This window comes from Erythrolamprus reginae, chromosome 2 (assembly GCF_031021105.1).
Source record: "Erythrolamprus reginae isolate rEryReg1 chromosome 2, rEryReg1.hap1, whole genome shotgun sequence".
In the NCBI taxonomy this organism is placed as follows: Eukaryota; Metazoa; Chordata; class Lepidosauria; order Squamata; family Dipsadidae; genus Erythrolamprus; species Erythrolamprus reginae.
This window is the reverse complement of record NC_091951.1, coordinates 304,810,186-304,833,182: the sequence shown is the minus strand read 5'-3', so window position 1 is coordinate 304,833,182 and position 22,997 is coordinate 304,810,186. Positions and strand designations below refer to the sequence as shown.

The 22,997-nt window shown below is 34.3% G+C and overlaps 1 protein-coding gene across 7 annotated transcripts in view; it reads right to left on the bottom strand.

Annotated features, from left to right (window-relative positions):
* The window catches only part of KIAA0825 (KIAA0825 ortholog), a 187,923-nt gene that overhangs the window by 78,128 nt on the left and 86,798 nt on the right, over nt 1–22,997 (bottom strand). For 4 of the 7 annotated variants that reach the window (XM_070743021.1, XM_070743020.1, XM_070743017.1 and 1 more), the window contains one exon: nt 16,414–16,508. In XM_070743021.1, coding sequence (XP_070599122.1) covers nt 16,414–16,508 — 95 coding nt within the window. Of the gene's footprint in view, nt 1–7,881; nt 8,061–10,306; nt 11,254–16,413; nt 16,509–22,997 lie in introns of those variants that run through there. The other 3 variants (XM_070743022.1, XM_070743016.1, XM_070743019.1) reach the window with 2 other exon arrangements.

Genomic DNA, 22,997 nt, shown 5'->3' with positions numbered 1-22,997 from the left:
GGCCGCCGAACGGGGCGAGCGGCAAACGGCGGGCGGGCATCAGCGAGGATCCGAGGCGGCGGGGAAGACCCAGGGAACGTTCCTTCGGCCGCCCAACAGCTGATCTGCTCGGTAGCGCGGCAGCAGCGAGGAGCCGAAGATGAGGTTTCCCCGTTGCCCAGGCAAAGGGGAAACCCCATCTTCGGCTCCTCGCTGCTGCCGCGCTACCGAGCAGATCAGCTGTTGGGCGGCTGAAGTAACCTTCCCTTGGTCTTCCCCACCGCCCACACGCAAACTTCACCATCTGCGCATGTGCGGCCATGAAAAAATGGCCGCACATGCGCAGATGGTGTTTTTACTTCCGCACCGCTATATCGCGAAAAATCGAGTTTCGCGAGGGGTCTTGGAACGGAACCCTCGCGAAACTCGAGGGATCACTGTATCTGTCCCCCAGGAGTAGAGAGGGTACCCTTCTCTTGTCATGCCCACTAACCCACACCATGTCCATCAAGCTATGGCCACAGAACCAGTAGAAAAAAAAATGGATTTCACCACTGGGTTGCAGCAGTTTGACCATAATGCTCAGCCGCAGCAGTACTGCAGCATGGAAATGTCAAGAATTTACAAATTTTATTTGCATGGGAACAATAGGTCCCAATATTCTGTGAGTTACTCCATTTGAGACATAACAGTTTTAATACCATAGTATATAGATACAATGAGGAATTAAATATATTTATATAATAATAATGAGTACAAATTTATTATATGCAACTTTTCACATAATGCTATCTCCCCTTTAGAAAGAGATTAGCAGCTACATGTACATTTGATTTATAAATAAGTAAATAAATAATACTCCTTAATAATAACTAATAGCTAAATCTTATCCTACAAACATTTTTTGATTACAAAAAAAGGCCCATTAACATAAAATCTAGAATGGCTAATGTATTTTGGAACTCTACTTCCTTGATTCATTGTGTTCACATAAAATTGTTTCCAAAGTAGTTTGAACTACATGAACAAACAATTGTATAATATTTTCAAAATGTTATATAAACAATAAAATAAATCAAATGTTTATTGTTGTGAACTAGGCCAAACAAATATATCCTTCTTCAGCAGCTATTACTTGTGGTATATTTTGTGTACAACTGTAGAATAACATTACTGAAGCTATGATTCTCTTAATATTTAAATAATATATTAAATTTTAATATTCAGCACCTGGAAAATCTATTTGCCAGCAGATGAGATAGCTGGGCCTGGAGCTTTTATACTTATGGGACTCAAAAAAACCACCTATCACAAATAATTACTAAGTTTACTTGCTGCATAGACCTGAGTTGCTTCTGTTCATTCTTACACATTATGTCTACACTAAAAATTCACTGTGTTTCATATACTATTTCTAACATATTTTACCAAATTAATATTCATAATAGTAATTTAATAAAACCATAGGAGCTCAACTATTTTTTCCTGAAAAATTGCAGAATTATATTTGTCCATAAATAAATGATCACCTTTAAAGAAACATGCACATTAGCTATGGCTCATTTCAATATATATTAATATATTCAATAGCAATTAAATTTTATTTTAATACAGTATTTCTAGAAAACTGTAGAAATGAATAGCATTTATATTTGAGTATAATGGAAATTATCCATGTTTGTATATTTAATCATATTATTATTGGTGACAACATAAATTCACTGAAAATAGAAAAAGCAGCAGATAACTGAAAAGTACTGCATATATTTTAAAATATATTTTATAATATGTAATTTTTTCATGTTGTATAAAGCTCTTTCAGCTTTCAAGAAGGAAAAGGGATAAGTATGAAACATTTGTACCTCATTACACCCAAATAATTCAAACAGAAGTCATTCTAGTACTATCCTGCTAATAAGGCATGCAATTTACTAAACAATTAAGATTGAAAGTATATTAAAAAGTTAGAAATGACGGTCCAAGGAATGACACTGGAAAATATCAAGCAACAGCTCTACCTCCAGATAAGCTTCACGATTAAATAGTTTTAATGAAGAGAGCTTTCAAAGACAAAAATTGGGAGGCATTGGTTAGATTGCCTCCAACTTTGTGTTTTGACATCTTCGTCTTTCGTGGCATTATATTGTCTCTGTGCATCTTACAAAGAAACCTTTTTACTAGGCCCACACATGAACAAGAGACAGCAGTGCTTATAAAAGAGATTGTCAAGGGTGTGAGCCAAAATGGGTCTCATTTGGATTTCAAGTGAACAAAACTCCTAATGCATTTCATTACAATGCATGTGAACCTCTGAAAAGAAGGATGGACTGGGATTTTCATCCCTATTAATTTATTGAAATTGATTCATTTTTTTTGCCCTAGCATATCATGAGAGATCATGAATTTCAGTGTGTAACTATACCCACACACATGCACAAACAGAGGAGAGAAAGGGAGAGAGGAAGGGGGAGAGAGAGAGAGAGAGAGAGAGGATCAAATATAGAACAAATGCAGAACCCAAATCCAAATATAGTCCAGTGTTTTTGTAACATGAGTATATCCTCTTTTAAAAGAAATACATGGAACGGTTTAAAAGGTAGAACCGTACATGGTTTTCAGAAAGTATTCACTTTTCTAATGTTATAATATTGCCTACCCAATCCAATGTATCTCAGTTTTCCTCTCATATGTATTCCCAGCCAGATGTAGCGATGACTAATCAAATCTGTATAGAAGGGCTATAAATAAACAATGCTTTTAAATAAATGTATTGATAAATATAAAAATAATTTGGGGGTCCAAATCATCTCCCCGATACAAATTCAAAAAAAAAAAGTTGGATGCAGCAAAAATACTCAGTGGAAGAAATGGGAATAATTTTGGGCAGTCCTTTTTCTTTCTCCAACCCCTCCCTAATTGTAGACACTTCTATCTGATGTAGAGGCCCAACTGACCTCAGAGGGCAGATTTTGGAGGACAAAGTAGTTACACAGATAATTGGCTGAAATTACTGCAACTTTCCCACATTCATCTGAGAATTCAGGTTTATGTAACTCTGGATCTAATCCAGAAAATTTCATTTATTGACAAAATGTTTTGTATATTATTTATATAGCAATTACCTACTACTGTAAACAATTATTCAAAAATAACAAAAACATCAACTTATAGGCTAGAAATTCTGTGTATCTCTGTATTATATTTACCCTTACTTATATGTTTTCTATAGTTTTTTAAAAATTCTATCATAAATTATGTATGTAAATCAATATTCCAACATATTCTTATATATTAGATTTGAATATGATGTGGTAAATGCAAGATGCCAAGTAAATGCTAATATATACCTATATATATTAATTCCTTAGAAGCCTAGTAGGAAGTGCCTCAGATATTTATATTCTGTGGCTGTTTATTAAACATTCCTATTACACAAGGTATTATAAACAACTCTTGCAAAATTATAAGAACAGATCTCTACACTTTGAATTTAGCCCAGGTTATCAGTAAATGAACAGAAGATGCCCTCCTATCTGAAAAGATATACTGTGTTCTTTACTTTTTTGCTTGTCAACTAATTATTCATAAATACGCACATGTGTTTGTGTGGGTGTGCATGTGTTTATTTATTTAAAGGTAGATAAAGTCTGTACAGTGGCCTGTAGCAGACAAACATTCCTGACTTTTCATTGGTAAAAAGAAACTTCTCTAATTTTCTTTTATTTGTTTTATTATTCTTAGGTTTTGGATTATTTTATACTAATGAATTTTGTGTATTTAGGTGCATGTCCTGGTCATCACCAACATAAAGTGTTTTGATATGAATTCTTATTGGCATAAAATTATAATAAAAACATTTTCAAGATTTAGTGAAACACCTTTAGATTTAACCTTTTAAAAAATCTCGAGAATTACTATCATAATAAGTAATATTTTAGAATACATCTAAATATTTTAATATGATTTAAAAATAAATTTATATCTATTTCATTCTCTATTATATTATTATAATCATTTATCTGCACTGTGTAATTATAAAGAATGTAAATGTATCATAATCAATTATTAAAATGACATCTGAAAATGGCTTTATACCATTTCCCCAAGTATAGTAAACAAAAATCAAGAATGAAATAATAAAATTTTAAGACCTTTGGTTAAAAAAAATACTGCTTTCCTTGAGTGCAAAAGTTTGCAAATTTCAGATCAGGCAATGGTCTGTACAAAACATTAAAAAAAAAAACATTTTATTAAAAAAAAGGAAAATGACAATGGTAGATAAATTTTAAAATGTTATTGTTAAGATTTCCAAACTTGTCAGTAGCTATCTATTAGATAGCCCCTAGCTATCTCTTTATCTATTGCACAGATACATAGATGCAATATGGGAAAGTACAATCACAATGTGCACTCATCCATGCAAATCCCCTGAGAAAACCAGCAATACAATTTTAGTTCTATTAAATTAATATCTAGGCTAATTTGATGAATTGGTGGAAAGTAGAGGATAATTGTTTATGTAATCTGAAATATAACTGGATAGAAAAAAGTGAGTTTGAACATATGTTATTTTCCATAAGAAACTCTTTGTGCATATAAAATTGATATAAATAACAAGAATCAAATAATTTTGATTAACAAAACTGAACAGCAAAATTATCCATTGATCTTTCAAATTCTGTAAAATCTGGTTAGGTGGAATATGGTTTTTGTCATTTCTTTAGTTCCTACTAAACTCACCCCAAATACAACGTAATAAAACTAGATTTTGCAATTTAAAGGGTGTGATATTCTGAACAGAAAGACATCGCATATGATCAATAATCTAAATGATATACTTATGTTAATTCATCTTTTAAAAGATACTAGTTTAGCTCAATTTTTTGACAGGCCTCTCATTTATTTTGCAGACATGTTGAAAAACATCCTGCTTTCTTTCAATTTCTTCTCCCTTTCTCATTTTGTTAAACTTAATGAAGGATCAAATTCTTGTTTTCTCAATTTTAGAGGTTGAAGTGCCAACTAGTACTCAGATAAATAATTTCAGTTGAAATACATTTTACATTATGCCTCATTATTCTAGATTTTCTTTTTAAAATGTTACATATTTTGGTCATACCTCAACCTAGAAAGGATTTTCTCTTGGATAGAGATAGGAGAAATTGGGACACAATAGTTCCAACTAAAAAGATTATATTAATTAAAATAGTTGTAACAGTCATTTAATGCTAGTAACATCTAGGTTAGACTTGTGGTTATCTTCTCATGCTGACATATTTGTGATGTGCAAATCAAATATTTGAAGGACAATCTACTGACCTGTTATGGCCCTTTAAACACTAAATTAGTAGTGCCATATTTTGGATTAAAAACATTTAATGAATGAAGCCTTTGCGACATCTGGCGGTGCAAAATATATGCAAAAAATTACTTTTGTTTTTGCAAATCAATCAGTACTTGAAATTTGCTCTCCAAAAGGCTTTGATACCCCCTAGCGGGAGGACAAAAGCAATCTAGCTTGTAAAAAAAACATGGACTATCATGAATCCTTATGGTGCAAAGGTCAGATCTTGAGATGTAGTGACATTACGACAATGAGGCACTTGCTGGACAGAAAGCCTGTATATTTAAATATAAAAAAGATCTTCATGAAATGTTTCCACACATTTAAAAGTATAAAAAAATCAGTCAAAACAATCAGTACCAATGTTAAAGAATGAAAATAAAATGTTCAAATTATTGTCTTAATTTCTAATAGCACCATTTTGTTATTAACAATTTTTGAATAATACGTAGATCTTGAATCTTAGGATATTCATACATCTTTTATACATCACATTCTACTTTGATAGTGGTAAAGGCACTAGCAGCTAAGAACCTTTGGAAAAATAGAAGGGCATTTTAAAAAATATGACGTGTGTCAACATGTTTCTCAGCCAAAATATTTGAGATAAAGTTTCAGTGATGTTAAATATAATTATGTTTGTATAATTTCATGTACCATCAACAATTTTCATATATTTTGCCTGATAGAATACATTTGTCTCTAACACACTATGAGTATATTAAACATTATGTCTAATTTAAGAATTTTGGATTTAATTCAGAATCTTCTTAAATATTAAACACAGAGAATTTATCTGATTACAGTAATTGATACAAAAAAATCTTTTAAAAGGATATTATTTCACTATTACACATAGCAACAAAAAATAAACCTTAAAAGAATGTTTTTAAACTTTAAGAACCTTAAAATAGAAAGGGAAATCAAGTTATACCAGAACACATCTGTTGAGTTATTGAAGTTCTATTTTCAAATACACTAAATAAGTTTTATTTTCATACATTAATACATTACTTGATTGTGGATAATGGGTTGAGTCTAATGGCACAAAAACTCATTATACTGTGTTTCCAACATTTCATATTAAGAAAACAATGTCATTAGACAGGATAGAACAAGGCTAGAACACTTTTGTTATCTTCTCATGGCAACTCAGTGTTAATGAGCAGAACTATAGAATTTTTTCAACGAGTTAAATTCTAGTCATAAGTTGAGGATTATATGTACAGTACTAGCATCTTTAATACTTATGCTAGCTGTTTCTTTGACACAAGCTTCAGTGTAAGCAAGCTTATTCTGTTGTTTTGAAACTGTTCAATATGCTCAATTCTTCTTTTTTAATTAAATGGGTTTGTTCTTTCTGAGAGAGCAGAGAAGTTGATGCCTGGTTTGAAAATGAAAATGATTTAATAGATATGCTGGTTTCCTCCGCTGCCAACTCTCTGGTTTGCCTTAAGCTATTTTTGGCAAGGCTTTGATTTCTTTGCCATGGATAGATTTACAGTTCTTCCAATTCTTCTTGTGTGAATATTTTATATTACCAATCAACATTGATCTGTTAGTTCTGTTCTCTGATTTCTGATTCTGGATGTTGTTTTTTCCAGTATTGGTATATTCTTTTCAGATATCCTCTTCCCAGCCGTTTGCTTTCTAGCTTGGTGACTTAACCAAAACACCAAACTGGCTCTCGTTATGGCTCTTTTCTTGTTCGGAACAAGATTCCTGACTGTTTGGACATCAAAGTTACATAAGATCTTCATCACAAAACTTTCCAAAACTTTTTCAGTTTGATGTAGTTTTTACCACATTCAAGTACAAACTCTTGGAAAGTTTCCAAAAGTATGGCTCTCAAACTAGAAAAGATTTATGAACCGGTTCTAGAATGTTCAATTTAGAGTCAAATTTCAAGTGAAGCCATGCATCTTAGTTAAAGACAGAGTAACAGAGGACTAAAAAGCTTCTTTAAGATTTAGTATTGAAGCCATATGTAGCGGTAACTCTACTTACGAATGCCTCTACTGACAAACTTTTTGAGATACGAACCCGGTGTATAAGATTTTGTTGCCTCTACTTCCGAACCTCAGGCTCAGGGGAATCCCAGCAGCACAAGAACGGGCGCTTTGGGTGTCTGGAGTCGGGAATTCCCAGCGAGGGAAGACTCAGGGGAATCCCAGCAGCAGAAGAATGGAGGCGGGGATTCTCAGCGGCACAAGGCAAAAGGGGTGACTTTGGTTTGCACTCATTATTTGCTTTTACATTGATTCCTATGGGGAAAATTGCCTCTTCTTATGAACTTTTCTATTTATGAACCTGGTCATGGAACGAATTAAGTTCGTAAGTAGAGGTACCACTGTAGTTTATAAAATTGAACTATCTGTTCTGGAGGAACGCGTTTTGGGCAAAAGGCAATTCAAAATAGACTTTTTTTTACAGATGATGAAGCAATCAAGTAATTAGAAAAAGAATGTGAGATTCTGGACTTGAATCTCACATCTATCCTGTTAGAATAAACAGGAAACATGTCAAGTGCTAGGAAAAATGAAAATCCAGATAGTTCAAATGTACATAAATATTTATTGTAAGCTTGAACTCTCTACAAGAATCTACTAACAGCCAAGTGAAGTTAGTGGGAGATAAGAATAGAAGGAATTCAAGATGGGGTGGACTTAGATCTCCTGTGGGTGTGAATGGTCTCATGATTGGTGACACATTTAATCCCTCACCGCCTGGTCATCTTCTACAAAAATAAAGAATTATATGAATGTTGCATCCAGTTCCAAAGCCAAATTCTAGAAAAAGGAATTATTTGGATAGCAAATCAAATAAGAGCGGTAAAATGATATTTTTCAGGTTTCAAGCAAAAGTCTTAGAGATGTGTGCATGGGTCATAAGAGGCAGAATAAGAGATATATCTTGCTGACTATTACTGGAACTCTTAGATAATACATGCTTGGGGCTAAAAATAAAAAAAAGGATGAAGATATGGTTCTGCTGTAATCATAAACTTTGGTGACCTAAATAGGTAACAAGGTTTCATAACTATACAATGACTATAATTAATACAGTAAGAAATTACACTTTATGTTAGATAATGTCTTGATGTCTCTAATGCTAAAGAACCTAACAGGCACAATCCCTCCCTATCTACTGGTCAGTGGTTAAGTGGCAACCAATGCATAGGCTCAAAGCTTGTGTTAGAGTTCTAAGTTAGAAGACACAATAAGTCAGAGAAAGTGTTTCATGGTCAACCGGTCAATCCTACTGACTTCCTCCTGGGCGCTTCCTCTGCAGACTTGGTGAGATACTTATGGGGCTCATCTCTCTAGCCAGAGGTGATAAATCAGGAAATTGCAACTGAATTAGCAATGCAGTCACTCCTGAATTCTACCACTGGTTTAAGATTATTGCTTCCTATGGCAGGTGGAATGCAGTCCAGAGCCCAGGATGTAGCAGTTCTCTCTAGGAACTACAATTTCTCTTTCCTAAGGTGTCCACGGCCTTAACAGTGTGACCCTCTGCTTACCTACTCCATTGGAGTCCTTTTTTCCATCAATAGGCCTTTTTCCTCCAGCTCCTCCCCTCCCCTGCCTCTTTCTGTTCTCAGTTCAAGGGGCCAGATTCCAGTCAATCAAGAAGCACTGGCTGATTGACTGGGAGAGAGACATGACCATAAGTGCACCAGAGTGCCTTGCGTCCCCTGTCCTAATGTTTCTCTTTTATTAGTATCATCTATATAAATATTATTATATCTCTGTATACCATCAATATGTACTTGACAAAACGAACAAACAAAAAATAAAACAAATAAAATAAAAAGGAACTATCTGTGAGTGTGTGAAGTAACATAATATTTTTCAGGCTTCAAGCAAAGAGATGTGTGCATAGGTCATACAAGGCAGAATAAGAGATATACCTTGCTGACTATTACTGGAATTCTTAGATAATAAATGCTTGGGGCTAAAAATAAAAAAAAGTATAAAGACACGTTTCTGCTGTAATCATAAACTTTGGTGACCTAAATAGGTAACAAGGTTTCATTTATTGGTCTAACTTGCCTTTGATTATCATGCACAACACAACCTTCTTAGATATGGAATAAACTATTGGAATGGTTTTCAAGTAACTTCCAGTGAATTTAACCAAAAGAAATATGTAGCTACTTTGTAATTTATTCATGCCGCTGCATGAAGAGCAAACCCCCAAATGTTTTTCTTTCTAGTATTCTTACCTAATTGTGTCATCTACTTTAGAAGGTCAGAGCTCTTGGGGATGAAGAATTAGTATAAGACTTTATCTGTCAATCAATCAATCAATCCATCCATCCAAAAAGGTTCAAATTATTAGAATTCCTGACTGCCGACATTTTAGATTCTGAAATATCTGGTAGATGCTTAAAAGTCTATCTTATATGCTTTGACTGACACTGGCATTTTGCATTCACAATTTACATTGTGCCCTAGTGATCTGAGATGTTTAAAAAGTTATTATAGCAGTATACAAGAAATTGAAACTTACAAATTAAGGAAAAAATTACATATGCTTTTGTTTGCTTTAGTCTCTTATGCTAATTTAAAATATCCTGTAAAAATTGGGGTATTTATACAGGATAAGTCATAAGAAAAGAACTGTCTTCAATTATATCTTTTTTGATCAAAAAAAGGAGATAGCGGGAAGTAAAAAAAAAGAAAGAAAATAAAACCACAAGTGGAATAGTATTACATTAGCTATTTAAAATGGGGCTGATGATAAGAAAATTTGATTAAGGTGATTCTGCTCCTCTGCATACAAAAAGAATTCATTGTACTTCATTAACAATAAGAAGTTATTGAATTCAATATAGCATTTACTGAGATTTGGCTTTATGCATAGAAGTGACTTCATTTTTTAATCAAATGTAGCACTGAATAACCTATACAATTATTTCAGAAGTAATTATATCATTTTACTGCTAATTTTATTAAAACCTCACTGACAAAGATTTAGTTTTTTACAGGTGGTTAAAAAGTTCTTTATTAGTACAATTAATACGCACATATTCATGATACTTTACTGTGAATTTTCTTAAAAGGCTGCAATTACTAAATTAAAGAATAACAAGAACTATAAAAAATAAAGGTCAGAAAAAGACAATTTTACTCCTTACCATATTAATAACAATAGCTCTGATACAACAAAAAGCATGAAAAAGTAAATTTTTCTGCTATAGTAAACAGAGCAGGCTGTTTTTAGGAGAGAAAAATATGCTAGTTTGACCCCCAAAAAACTCTCCTCTTCAATAAGAGGTAAACTTATAAATATGATTTTTTAAAAATGTTCTTTCTGTATACAACATTTTAACATGGCTGGCATATCATATTCCTAACATTTTCAATACCAGCTCTTATATTAAAACCAGTCTTTGGATGGAAATTAATTTCCTGATGCTTAGATTTTAACTAACATTAAATTTTCATTAACATCATAAATGAAGCTTGTAATTAATAATTACAAATTATTATTGTAAGCCAACTGGATCCTTTCAGGATTATAAAACAATAACCAGTTACACAGCAAAGCTAGTGTGCAAATAAATCGATGTGGTCACATTTTATTACTACAGTCCTTAGAGATAAAAATAGATCCAGTTTTTAAAAATTAGTGCAAATGCTTATTTCCTTTACTTAAACAAAAGCATTTTTCAAGTTGAAAGAGAAAAAGGCACAAGTGTTTGCAATCCCGTTTTGACAGCATTGTATGGAAGATATGACTTTCACAGTCTGCTGGCAGATTCTAGGAAAGCCACCACACCTGTGACTCTGCTGTTGATTAATGAGTCTTTCAACTTATCGCTACCATCTGAAGAAGGGCCATGGCCTTTCCAAGCTTCACTGATTCATTCACTTTCAACTGCAATCCTACCGTGCTAACGTCTGTACAAAAAAATCCCACACCTGGTTAAAGCAAATGAAAATATGTTATATTTTTTAGACAAATCAAAAAGGATGTAAAATTAAACAAAAAGAATGGAAGAAAAGGGAATACAGTTGTATCATAACTGTCAACCTAAAGATTCATTTAAAAAGCTTCTCTCAGAGATATATGCTGCAAACCTTTGGAGTGACGCTATGCTCTCTTCACAATCTGGAGGTCTAACACAGGCCTTTCTATTTAACAAGAATTTGCTACATGATTCAAAAGAAATCTTTCCATGTGCTGCCATTATACCGAAGAACTTGTAATTTTATTTTTTTTCAAATATCTCTGACAATTAATAATACATCGAAACGATGAAGTAAGTGCCAACTTGACAAATCAGAACACTATAAATATCACAAGATTTTTAATCGCTCCTTAGAGAACAACTGGCTTAAACCAAAAGAAATACATAGGCAATAAAGATAACTACTCAATGAGCCAAAATATCAATGCTTTGGGCTAACTAGATAAACTTTCTTCTTTTATAGAACTGTCTGTAGTCTTCAAACTATTTTTTCTTAAGAAAATATGATCTGAAGTGTGAAGGCAATTATAATTGGCTCAATGTCCTGAAAATAATTGCATTCATTCATTCATTAAGACAAAAAAAATCCTCTTTGGAAGAAAGAAAAATGGGCTATAATTAAAAAAAATGCTTAAGAAGAAAGCAATTTTTTCTCCATATTATACAAAATAAGATGCAGCCAAGATAGATAAATTATTTTTGCCAAAAATTAGTAGAAAACTATGTTGTTATTCAACTTTAATTATGAAATGAGATTATAGAATGCTGAAACACAAAATAATTTTGTTTTCTTCAATAAGAGCACCCTGTAAAGTAATTAGTCTTAGTCAAAACATGGGATGTTGCTTGTTTAGTTTTAACACTAGAAGACACAAATGTAGCACCAGCATTAGTTCAAACTGACTTAATTTTATGAATGAACAATATAACAACTTCTCAATCCTTGATAGTCGATATAAATCTAAATGAACCAGAAAGAAAAGTTATTTGATCCTTTTAATTATTGGTGTTGAAGAAGATACAGTACCTCAGAACACTATGCACAACCAAGAAAACAAATAGATTAGTAAATAAGACAAAAAGGACCAGGTTGAAATTTCCATATTTTGAAGTCATTATCTGAAGACTTTCCTCTCTTGAGAAATCAGTAATACTGTACTGGGAAATGTAGAGGGAAAGAGAAAGCAAGACAACCAGCAGCATGCTGTACAGATTTGATTATAAAGACAATTAATAATAATAATAATAATAATAATAATAATAATAATAATAATAATAATAATTTATTAGATTTGTATGCCGCCCCTCTCTGAGGACTCGGGGCAGCTCACAACAACAATATACCATGTACAAATCTAATGTTAAAAACAATTTAAAACCCTTATTATAAAATCTAATAAATTATTATTATAATCATAAAAGCTTGGGGTATATCAATTTCCCCATGCCTGGCGACAAAGGTGGGTCTTCAGGAGCTTTCGAAGGGCAAGGAGGTTGGGGGCAGTCCTAATCCCTGGGGGGAGTTGACTCCTCTGGAGTCGATTCCAGAGGGCCTGGGTCCCGCCAGACAGCATTGTTTAGTCGACAGGACCCGGAGAAGGGTAACTCTGTGGGACCTAATCGGTCACTGGGATTCGTGCGGCAGAAGACGGTCCCGAAGATATTCTTGTCCAATGCCATGTAGGGCTTTTTAGGTCATAACCAACACTTTGAATTGTGACCGGAAACTGATCAGCAGCCAGTACAAGCCGCAGAGTGTTGGTGTAACATGGGCATATCTGGGAAAGCCCATGATTGCTCTTGCGGCCGCATTCTGCACAATCTGAAGTTTCCGAACACTTTTCAAGGGTAGCCCCATGTAGAGAGCATTGCAGTAGTCGAACCTCGAGGCGATGATGGAATGAGTGACTGAGAGCAGTGACTCCCTGTCCAAGTAGGGCTGCAGTTGGTGCACTAGGCGAACCTGGGCAAACACCCTCCTCGCCACAGGTGAAAGATGGTACTCTAATGTTAGCTGTGGATCGAGGAGGACACCCAAGTTGTGGACCCTCTCTGAGGGGGTCAATAATTCTCCCCCTCCAGGGTAATGGACGGACAGATGGAATTGTCCTTGGGAGGCAAAACCCACAGCCACTCCATCTTGTCAGGGTTGAATGCACTATTAAAAGTTCTGAAGAGACAGGTTGGGGATAGATCATTTTGGAGATGAACTATCGCATTCCTAAAAGTCAGAACAGTTTAAGAGCTCTATCAATATAACTATCCTTTGTAAAAGAGAATATAGCTATAAAGAGTTACTAATCATATTATCTCAAGCATTTACAGGCAATACTCTCCTATATAAACCTAAATTAGTCTTTCACTTCTATCTCAAAAATTATAAATAAGATTATGGGAGTCCTTGAAAACATATATGTATGTATTTATCTATGTATGTATGTGTTTATATGCTTTAAGGAACATAGACAAGACATCTTATATTTGACATGTTTCTACTGTAGCATACAACATGCTAAGAAACTGGTTTCAATTTAGGTTTCCAAAGAAATATTGCTGTCACAATTGTATGCCCCATATATACACAATCACTACCTTATCACAGATTTAGAAGAGAAGGAATCAATAGAACAGAAAGGAAAGGCTGTTGTTGGGGCTAACATTCAGTTTCAAATAGGCTCTAATTTTTTTAAAAAAAGTATGAGAGAATTTAACTATTAATAGATGAGACATTCAAACAGGGAATATTATGACAGTTGAGTCTTTTTATAGCACAACTTCATCATTTGTTAAGGATAATATTTATAAAAAGGATAAAAGAAGTAGAGCTAGACTGTATTTCTTTTCTATACTGAATGATTAAATGCAGATGCCTTTAGTGCCAAAAACATTGTTTAATACATTTTGGAAAATTGTTCAAATTATTATGTATACTATCATAAGAAATTTTTGAAGCATGCTGCTAGAGAAAATCAGCAATACTATAAATATATTAACATCTTCTCTATACATAGCTATGTATAGATATGTATGTATAGGCATTATGACCTATGACTTGCTATCTATATGTACACTATGAATTTATGCACCGGAGACAAATTTCTTGTGTATCCAATCACACTTGGCCATTAAAGAATTCTATTCTATTCTATTGTCTATCCTACCCCATTGCATCCCATTGCTTGTCTTGTTCTGTGATCATTACAAACAGGAATAATAATACTACTGTATATTAAACATGTACAATTAACATTTTACAGATGGCTGGGTGCAATATATAACTATGTACCTAGTGATCTATGAAGAAATATTGCAACTTTGTACTAACATATACCTATCACAAGTATATTCTGCAAGGAAACAGGTTTTCCAAATGCAGGCCATACGTTTTTTTAAACAATCATCATTAGAACTAAGGGTTTAATAGCATTGCTACTCCAGAACAGTAAAAATTATCTAGTCAGTTATGTTATTTTTTTACAACTGAAAATGTATGGGTAATCCCCGAGTTACAAAGTTCATTTAGTGACCATTCAAAGTTACAGTAGCACTGAAAAAAGTGACTTATGGCTGTTTTTCATACTTATGACTGTTGTGGCATCTCTGTGGTAATGTTTATTTATTTATTTTATTTATTCAATTTTTATGCCGCCCTTCTCCTTAGACTCAGGGCGGCTTACAACATGTTAGCAATAGCACTTTTTGTAACAGAGCTAGGCTATTGCCCCCACAATCCGGGTCCTCATTTTACCCACCTCGGAAGGATGGAAGGTTGAGTCAACCTTGAGCCGGTGATGAGATTTGAACCGCTGACCTTCAGATCTACAAGTCAGCTTCAGTGGCCTGCAGTACAGCACTCTACCTGCTGCGCCACCCTGGCTCATACATTGTGATCAAAATGTCAAATGCCGCTTGTGAAATGGCTTGTATTTATGAGGGTTGTAGTGTCCCGGGGTCATGTGACCTCCTCTGGCAACCTTCTGACAAGCAAAGTCAATGGGGAAGCTAGATTCACTTAACAACCATGTTCCTAACTTAACAACTGCAGTGATTCACTTAACAAATGTGGCAACAAAGGTTGTAAAATGGAGCAAAGCTCACTTAACAGCTGTCTCACTTGGACTATGTTGTGGTTGTACATCGAAGAGTATCTGTATATCAAATCAAACTGATACTTCAATAATTCTCAAATAAAATCATTTTCAACTCTTCTATGTTGCATAGTAATTTAAAATTTTTCATTTCTTATTGTCGTCTCTAATGTTCTTTCAGAGCTACACATCAGAGTTTTCTTTTATCTGCAAATAGCATAATTTATTAGGAGCTTATTATTATGAGAAATTTGCTGTGCTTTTCTTGTACAAGAGACTTTGTGAGGGCCACACTTTTCTATTTCTATACTGCATAGGAAGGGGGGGATCACTAATACCACTCCTTTTATTATTCATTACTATTATTTAACATGCTGTACAGCAAATCAGCTATAGTATATGGTCATCTGTTATGATAGAAATTCTGTAGAGACATGATTAATCTGCCATCTTTTCATTAAGTGAATATTAATGACAATAAAATCATTAAAAAAGTAATATCTTTAAGAAAATAATGCACATGTCCCCTACTTTTCATAATTTTCTCACCATTTATAATGCAATTAATATAAACTTTCGATGTGGCCTCTTTGCCGTATCACACAAATCCTTCTTCTAAGCTGCAATTTATTTATTTATTTGTTTGTTTGTTTTATTTACTTATTTATTTAATTTTAGTTGCTTACTTGCTTATTTATTTAATTATTTGCTTATTTATTGCATTTGAAAGGCAATTTCACATATAAGGAAAGGCTATTAGAGTCTATGGATTTTAAAGCATTCCCACAATATATCCCACCTAAGATAGCACCTCCCGTTTCCAAAAGTATCTTTTCAAAAAGGAAGATAATGAAATAGATGCAATGAACGTCGGTGTTGAAACAGATCTTTATATTTATACCTTTGGTCCATTAGTTAAAATGACTTTTATATTGTTTCACATTTTATCATTTCACATTTTATCAAATGACACAAAGCTTACCAAACTCTACAACAACCTTCCCCTTCCATAATTTTAATACCTGTGTGCTATTAGTGTCCCAAAGTTGATTCTATTTTGTCCCAAATAACTTGGCAGCATATCTGACCAATCCCAGTTCCACTCATTAACGGCACACTGTTGATGTAAAAAAGAAAGTATGCTTAGTTATTAATCAGAGTTAATATGATGAGCAAATTAAAACTCCATCTGTGATAAACTAAATAAGAGGTGAGGACTAGAGCAAGGACTTACACAGATAACATCAATCTTATCAACAGAGGAAGTGCTTTATCCTACTAAGTCAGCAATTAATTTATAAATCAGTTTGTGGATGTAGCCATTATTTATATAAAGATAAATCAATTTTTGAATTCCCCAGTTGTTAATGGCATTTTACTAAACCATTTTGCTTGAAAGATTATACATTTTTATGCATTGTTGCAAATTACCTATTTACTGACATAAAAGGTATGTTTTAAGAGGAAGACTTTAGTGTAAATACAGTACGACTTTACATATCTACTGTTATATAAAATAATCCATTAGATTATTAGCTATTTCTGAAAACATATGCTAACTCATGTAATATCCACATTACACAAACATTTTGATGCCTAGACCTGAATTCTGGTAAAAAAACTCAATGCAATGATATCCAACAAGCAAATACTCCTTGTAAAAGCTTGTACAAAAATAATCAACTGCAAATAAGATGTGGCAAATATAGAATTTTTACAAATGTTATTCCTATGAATGAAATCTCGGGGCTGTATTTTGGTCACAACATCGTTTACCATCCATGCTTGTAGTTATATACTATATGCTGACAACAGAGTTTTGCTCTCCTGTTCAAGGCTGGCCTTTTAACAGCCATTGCTGAATAGGGCAGACAAAATTAGTGTTCTAAGTCGCCTGGAGCTGCTTAGTAGAGAGAGATGGGTGTCGATGAATCAATCAATCAATCAATCAATCAATCAATCAATCAATTCCTCATAATAAATTGGGACAAATCAAATGTCCTGTCCCTTGAAATTAACTTTAAGCACTATAAATGGCTGGTTTGGGACCCTTCAATCAAACTTTGGATATCTTGGCTCAATGTTTCACTATTCTTTGCCATGACCAATGCATCATTTTTTTTGCCTTTCTGACATCATGTGTTTCATGATTCCACATTGGGATTATTTTCTTATCTTGTTGACAACCCATTTATAAGTTGCTTGTGGATAATTATATCTCAGGAAATTAATCACATTGCCCTAGTTCTATATGATTTTAGCGTATTTGTTTTTTTCCACATATTTTAATATATTTAACAGTACTAAGCTTTTTTCTTAGTACTGGGCTGCAGCCTGTTCAGGAACAGGCTGTGGAGATGGTATGCGAGTGGATACCATGCATGCAAACCATACCCCCCCCCCACCTTTCCTTGAAGAGTGACTACATCCTGAGTACCTGAGGTACATTTACACAATGTTCTCAAAAGAGAACAAGGAGTAGATGAACATACAAAAACTACCTACAGTTATATGAAAACTATCGGTTCCTCTTTACATCTATTGAGACATACTGTCTGCCTACCTATCAACAAATCAATCTATTTCTTTTTGGAACAACAATAATAATAATAATAATAATAATAATAATAACAACAACAACAACAACAACAACAACAACAACAACAACAATTTATTAGATTTGTATGCCGCCCCTCTCCGTAGACTCGGGGCGGCTTTCCAACCATCCAACTCTCTTGGGAGATTGTCATTTTGAATCATAAATAGGAGTGGCTAATACACTTACCTGATTAAACTACGGTAAGTAAGACTTCCAAATTTTGGACAAGCATGAGTTAATGACACACATGTATCTCTGCTATGAAAAATCTACTTGTCATACAAATTTAGCCCTAATCATAAACACCAGCTCAGACCGCCATTCTAAAAGACACATATTATCCACCAGGATTTAAACATTCTGATTCTAAGGATGAAAGTAGAAAGCTAGGATCATAGAAATATAGAAACATAGAAGACTGACGGCAGAAAAAGACCTCATGGTCCATCTAGTGTGCCCGTATACTATTTTCTGTATTTTATCTTAGAATAGATATATGTTTATCCCAGGCATGTTTAAATTCAGTTACTGTGGATTTATCTACCACGTCTGCTGAAAGTTTGTTCTAAGGATCTACTACTCTTTCAGTAAAATAATATTTTCTCATGTTGCTTTTGATCTTTCCCCCAGCTAACCTCAGATTGTGTCCCCTTGTTCTTGTGTTCACTTTCCTATTAAAAACACTTCCCTCCTGGACCTTATTTAACCCTTTAACATATTTAAATGTTTTGATCATATTCCCCCCTTTTCCTTCTGTCCTCCAGACTATACAGATTGAGTTCATTAAGTCTTTCCTGATACACTTTATGCTTAAGACCTTCCACCATGCTTTCATTTTATACAATTACAGCAAGAGGAATGCAATATAAAAATATTAGAAAGAGCTATTGTTAAGTTCAGATATGCTAAAAGATCCTCAAAAGGTGGTTGGCTTCATTAATATCCTGGTCCACTGGCTTTCATTAATTAATGAAACCATCTTAAAATTCACACAAGGCAAGGCTATTAATCTAATTTATTAAGTCAAAACACAGAAATTTATAAATTGGATTCAAAGGGCAAAATGGGCGATTAAGAACTGCAGGAGACAAACATAAGGTGGTAAGCAGGTGTCACAAGGCAAGGCAGAAATGTGATCAAGATGAAGCAGAGGGACAAGAATTCCATTACCCCTACTAATCTAAGGAGAATGAACTGTAAAGGAAACTGTTCCAGCGCTTAAAGTTCAGACTCTGCACAATTCCAGCAAGTGTGTGATACCTATCAGTCCTCATTAAGACCTCATTGAGAGATAGAGTATGATTTTATGGTGTGGGCCGAGAAGACTCAGATTCAAGTGTATTCCCAACCATTTTAATGGATAATTTCACTATCTCTTGCTTCCACTTATCTCACACAGTTGTTGGAGGAAAATGGAAGGGAATGCAGTATATAACCCTGTGCCTTTGAGTGTAATGTGGAATAAAAATTTACTAAACACCTGTATGCATATACATACGCACATAAATACACAAAGACCTGATATTTGAAGGCCCAATGCAATTTAAGAACAATACAATTCATGCTACAGTTAGAAACATAAAAACATAGAAGATTGACGGCAGAAAAAGACCTCATGGTCCATCTAGTCTACCCTTATACTATTTCCTGTATTTTATCTTAGGATGGATATATGTTTATCCAGGGCATGTTTAAATTCAGCTATTGTGGATTTACCAACCACATCTGCTGGACGTTTGTTCCAAGCATCTACTACTCTTTCAGTAAAATAATATTTTCTCACATTGCTTCTGATCTTTCCCCCAACTAACCTCAGATTGTGCCCCCTTGTTCTTGTGTTCACTTTCCTATTAAAAACACTTCCCTCCTGAACCTTATTTAACATTTTAACATATTTAAATGTTTCAATCATATCCCCACTTTCCATTCTGTCCTCCAGAATACAGACTGAGTTCATTAAGTCTTTCCTGATAAGTTTTATGGTTAAGACCTTCCATCATTTTTGTAGCTCGTCCTTGGACCCATTCAATTTTATCAATATCTTTTTGTAGGTGAAGTCTCCAGAACTGAACACAGTATTCCGAATGTGGTCTCACCAGCGCTCTTTACAGCGGGATCACAATTTCCCCCTTCATGTTTGTTATACCTCTAGCTATGCAGCCAAGCATTCTGCTAGCTTTCCCTGCCGCCTGGCCATACTGTTCACCCATTTTGAGACTGTCATAAATCACTACCCCTAAATCCTCTTCTGAAGTTTTTGCTAACACAGAACTGCCAACACAATATTGAGGATTCCTTTTCCTCAAGTGCATTATTTTACATTTAGAAACATTAAACTGCAGTTTCCATTGTTTTGTCCACTTATCTAGTAAAGCCATATTACAGACGCCTCCAGGAATATCAACCCTATTGCACCCTTAAGAGTCATTGGCAAATAGGCAACCTTCCTTATCAAACCTTCCCCATGTCACTCACAAACTTATTAAAAAGAATAGGACCCAGAACAGACCCTTGTGGCACACCACTTGTAACCAGTCTCTGCTCAGAATACTCGCCATTAACAACAACCTCTGACATCTACACTTCAGCCAGCTGCAATATCTATGGCACCAACTTCATCCAACACCTTTGTGACATAGTCAAAGAAATAAATTAGATTAGTCTGACATGATTTGCCATCAGTATAGCTTTGCTAGTTTGGGTCCAATAAGTTATTGATTTTTAGGTGCTGATTTATCCTCTTTTTGAGTAGAGTCTCCATCATTTTAACTATTACTGATGTCAAGCTAACTGGTCTGTAGTTACCAGCTTCTTCTCTACCATCATTCTTTTAGATAGGCACAACACTGGCTATTCTCCAATCATCAGGAACATCTCCTGTTAAAAGGGATTGGTTAAACAAATCAGTCAGGGGGGTAGCAATCACAGATCCGAGTTCTTTAAGAACTCCGGAGTGGATGCCATCTGGACCCATTGCCTTATTTATCTTTAATTGTTCAAGTTATTCTAAGACATCGGCCTCTGAGATCACTGGAGCTGAATCCCTACAGCTGGAAGCAATGCTATATCCATCCATAGTATTATATTGTAAGCTGTCTTCTGAGAAAACTGAACAGAAATAGCTATTCAAATGGCCAGCGACCTCCTTATTCCCATCAATGTATGTATTATCCCCAGTACTAAACTTTGTGATGCTGCAGTTTTTCTTCTTCCTATCACTAATATATCTGAAGAAAGTTTTATCCCCCTTCTTTACAGATTTTGCAATTTCTTCCTCTTTTGAGGCTTTAGCAGCATTTATTTAGCAGTTCTTCTCTGTAAACATACACTACTATTTTTTCTGACTTTGGCTCTATCAAACACTATAATATTGTCATAAAATAGACAATTGGCATATATTGGCACATATTTCTCAAAGTAAATCTTTCAGTTGTAACAATACAATAGCCGCCCCGAGTCTACGAAGATGGGCGGCATACAAATCTAATAAATAAATAAAATAAATAAATACCATTCCCAATGGTATGTGGGAAAGACCTTGAGAAATAATGGCCATGCCTCAAGGAAGACAGTCAGAAGACAGCATAGCCTGCAGCTGCATAATGGGAAAATTTTAAAAAAATATCTTTGAACATAATCTAAACCAAGTCCAGTCATTCAGGATACTGCACTGCTTCTGATGAAGAAGAGTCTACTACTTTACAAGGCAGTCTATTTTATAGCGGTCCTGTTTTGAGAAACAGCTTTGATGGTCCCATCTTAGTATATGGTAGTCTATCTGTCAGGTCTTCCTGCCATTTTCCTGTGACCAGTTTACTGTTCTCTATCTTCTATTAATAATGGTTCTAACATTCCCTTTCCTTCTTTTCTCATATTATTTCTTTTTACTTTCATTGTGTAAGTTCTTGTGTTTTAGTCTTTCCAGCTTTCTACAAATATTAGGCATTTTACTAGTATCCTTCCTTGATTATTATAACTATTTTCCACTGATTATACATTTCTAGCAGTCAAAAACTCCCGATGTATTCACTATAATTTCCTAAGCAGTCCTCATTTTCATCTCACTGGAACATTGTGTTTTCAGTATCTTTTAAAGTTCCTTTGAGGATTTCTGTCTAACGGATCCCACCTAATACTTTTCAAAACCAGATGAAATTAGTTGCCCTCACATCTAATTATGCTCCAATTTCTTTCTGTAGTATCCTGCTCCATAAGGTGGTATGTCACTTCCTCCTAAGATTCCCAGTGCTTTTATTTCTTCAACCGGCCACCCCATTTAGTTCAAACTAGGATGTACTTGTATCATTTATTTTTCTATCTTCTAAAAAGAATGAAACAGCTAATAAGACCACTGAGGAATATTTGAGACTTTACAGTCTCACCAAGATAGTTGTTCAACAGACATCCAGCTAGGTGGTCTCCCATTATTAGCTATGAACATTCTGCAGTCTCATCAACAAGGATATTATCCATATGTTCTACCTGGCTTTAAGACTTCTATAATAATATATTTACTGCTCCATTCCTTATATTTTAATCAAGTGTTTGTATTAGGAGTTTTTAACTCAGATTCTTGTTTCTCAATATCGGGTCTCCATATAGGGCCATTCTTCCTCATCTCTTCCCGTTTTTAATTCTTTTTAAATGTTATATTCTTCAGTTTTTACATTCTATTCATGACATTTTATCTCAACAATTTCAATAATGTCTACTAAATTATGTTAACCTTTCAGAGTTAAGATTTCTAGTTGTTTCTGCGTTTTATAGAGATACTGGAATTCTAAAGGGCATGTAACTTGACCCATCCTCTCCTGTATTTATATGCTCATTATTGGGTCTCTTCACACTGTATATTTCTCTGTCTTATTCCAGGGCTCGGGTTTGCATTATTTTATGGACTCAGCTCCTTCTTCACACAATTTAGTTCAAAGCATTTTGAATCAGGTTTGCATGGTACCTTCCAAACAAATTCTTCCTAGCCCCCATGAGGTCCCCTCTTAACAAGAA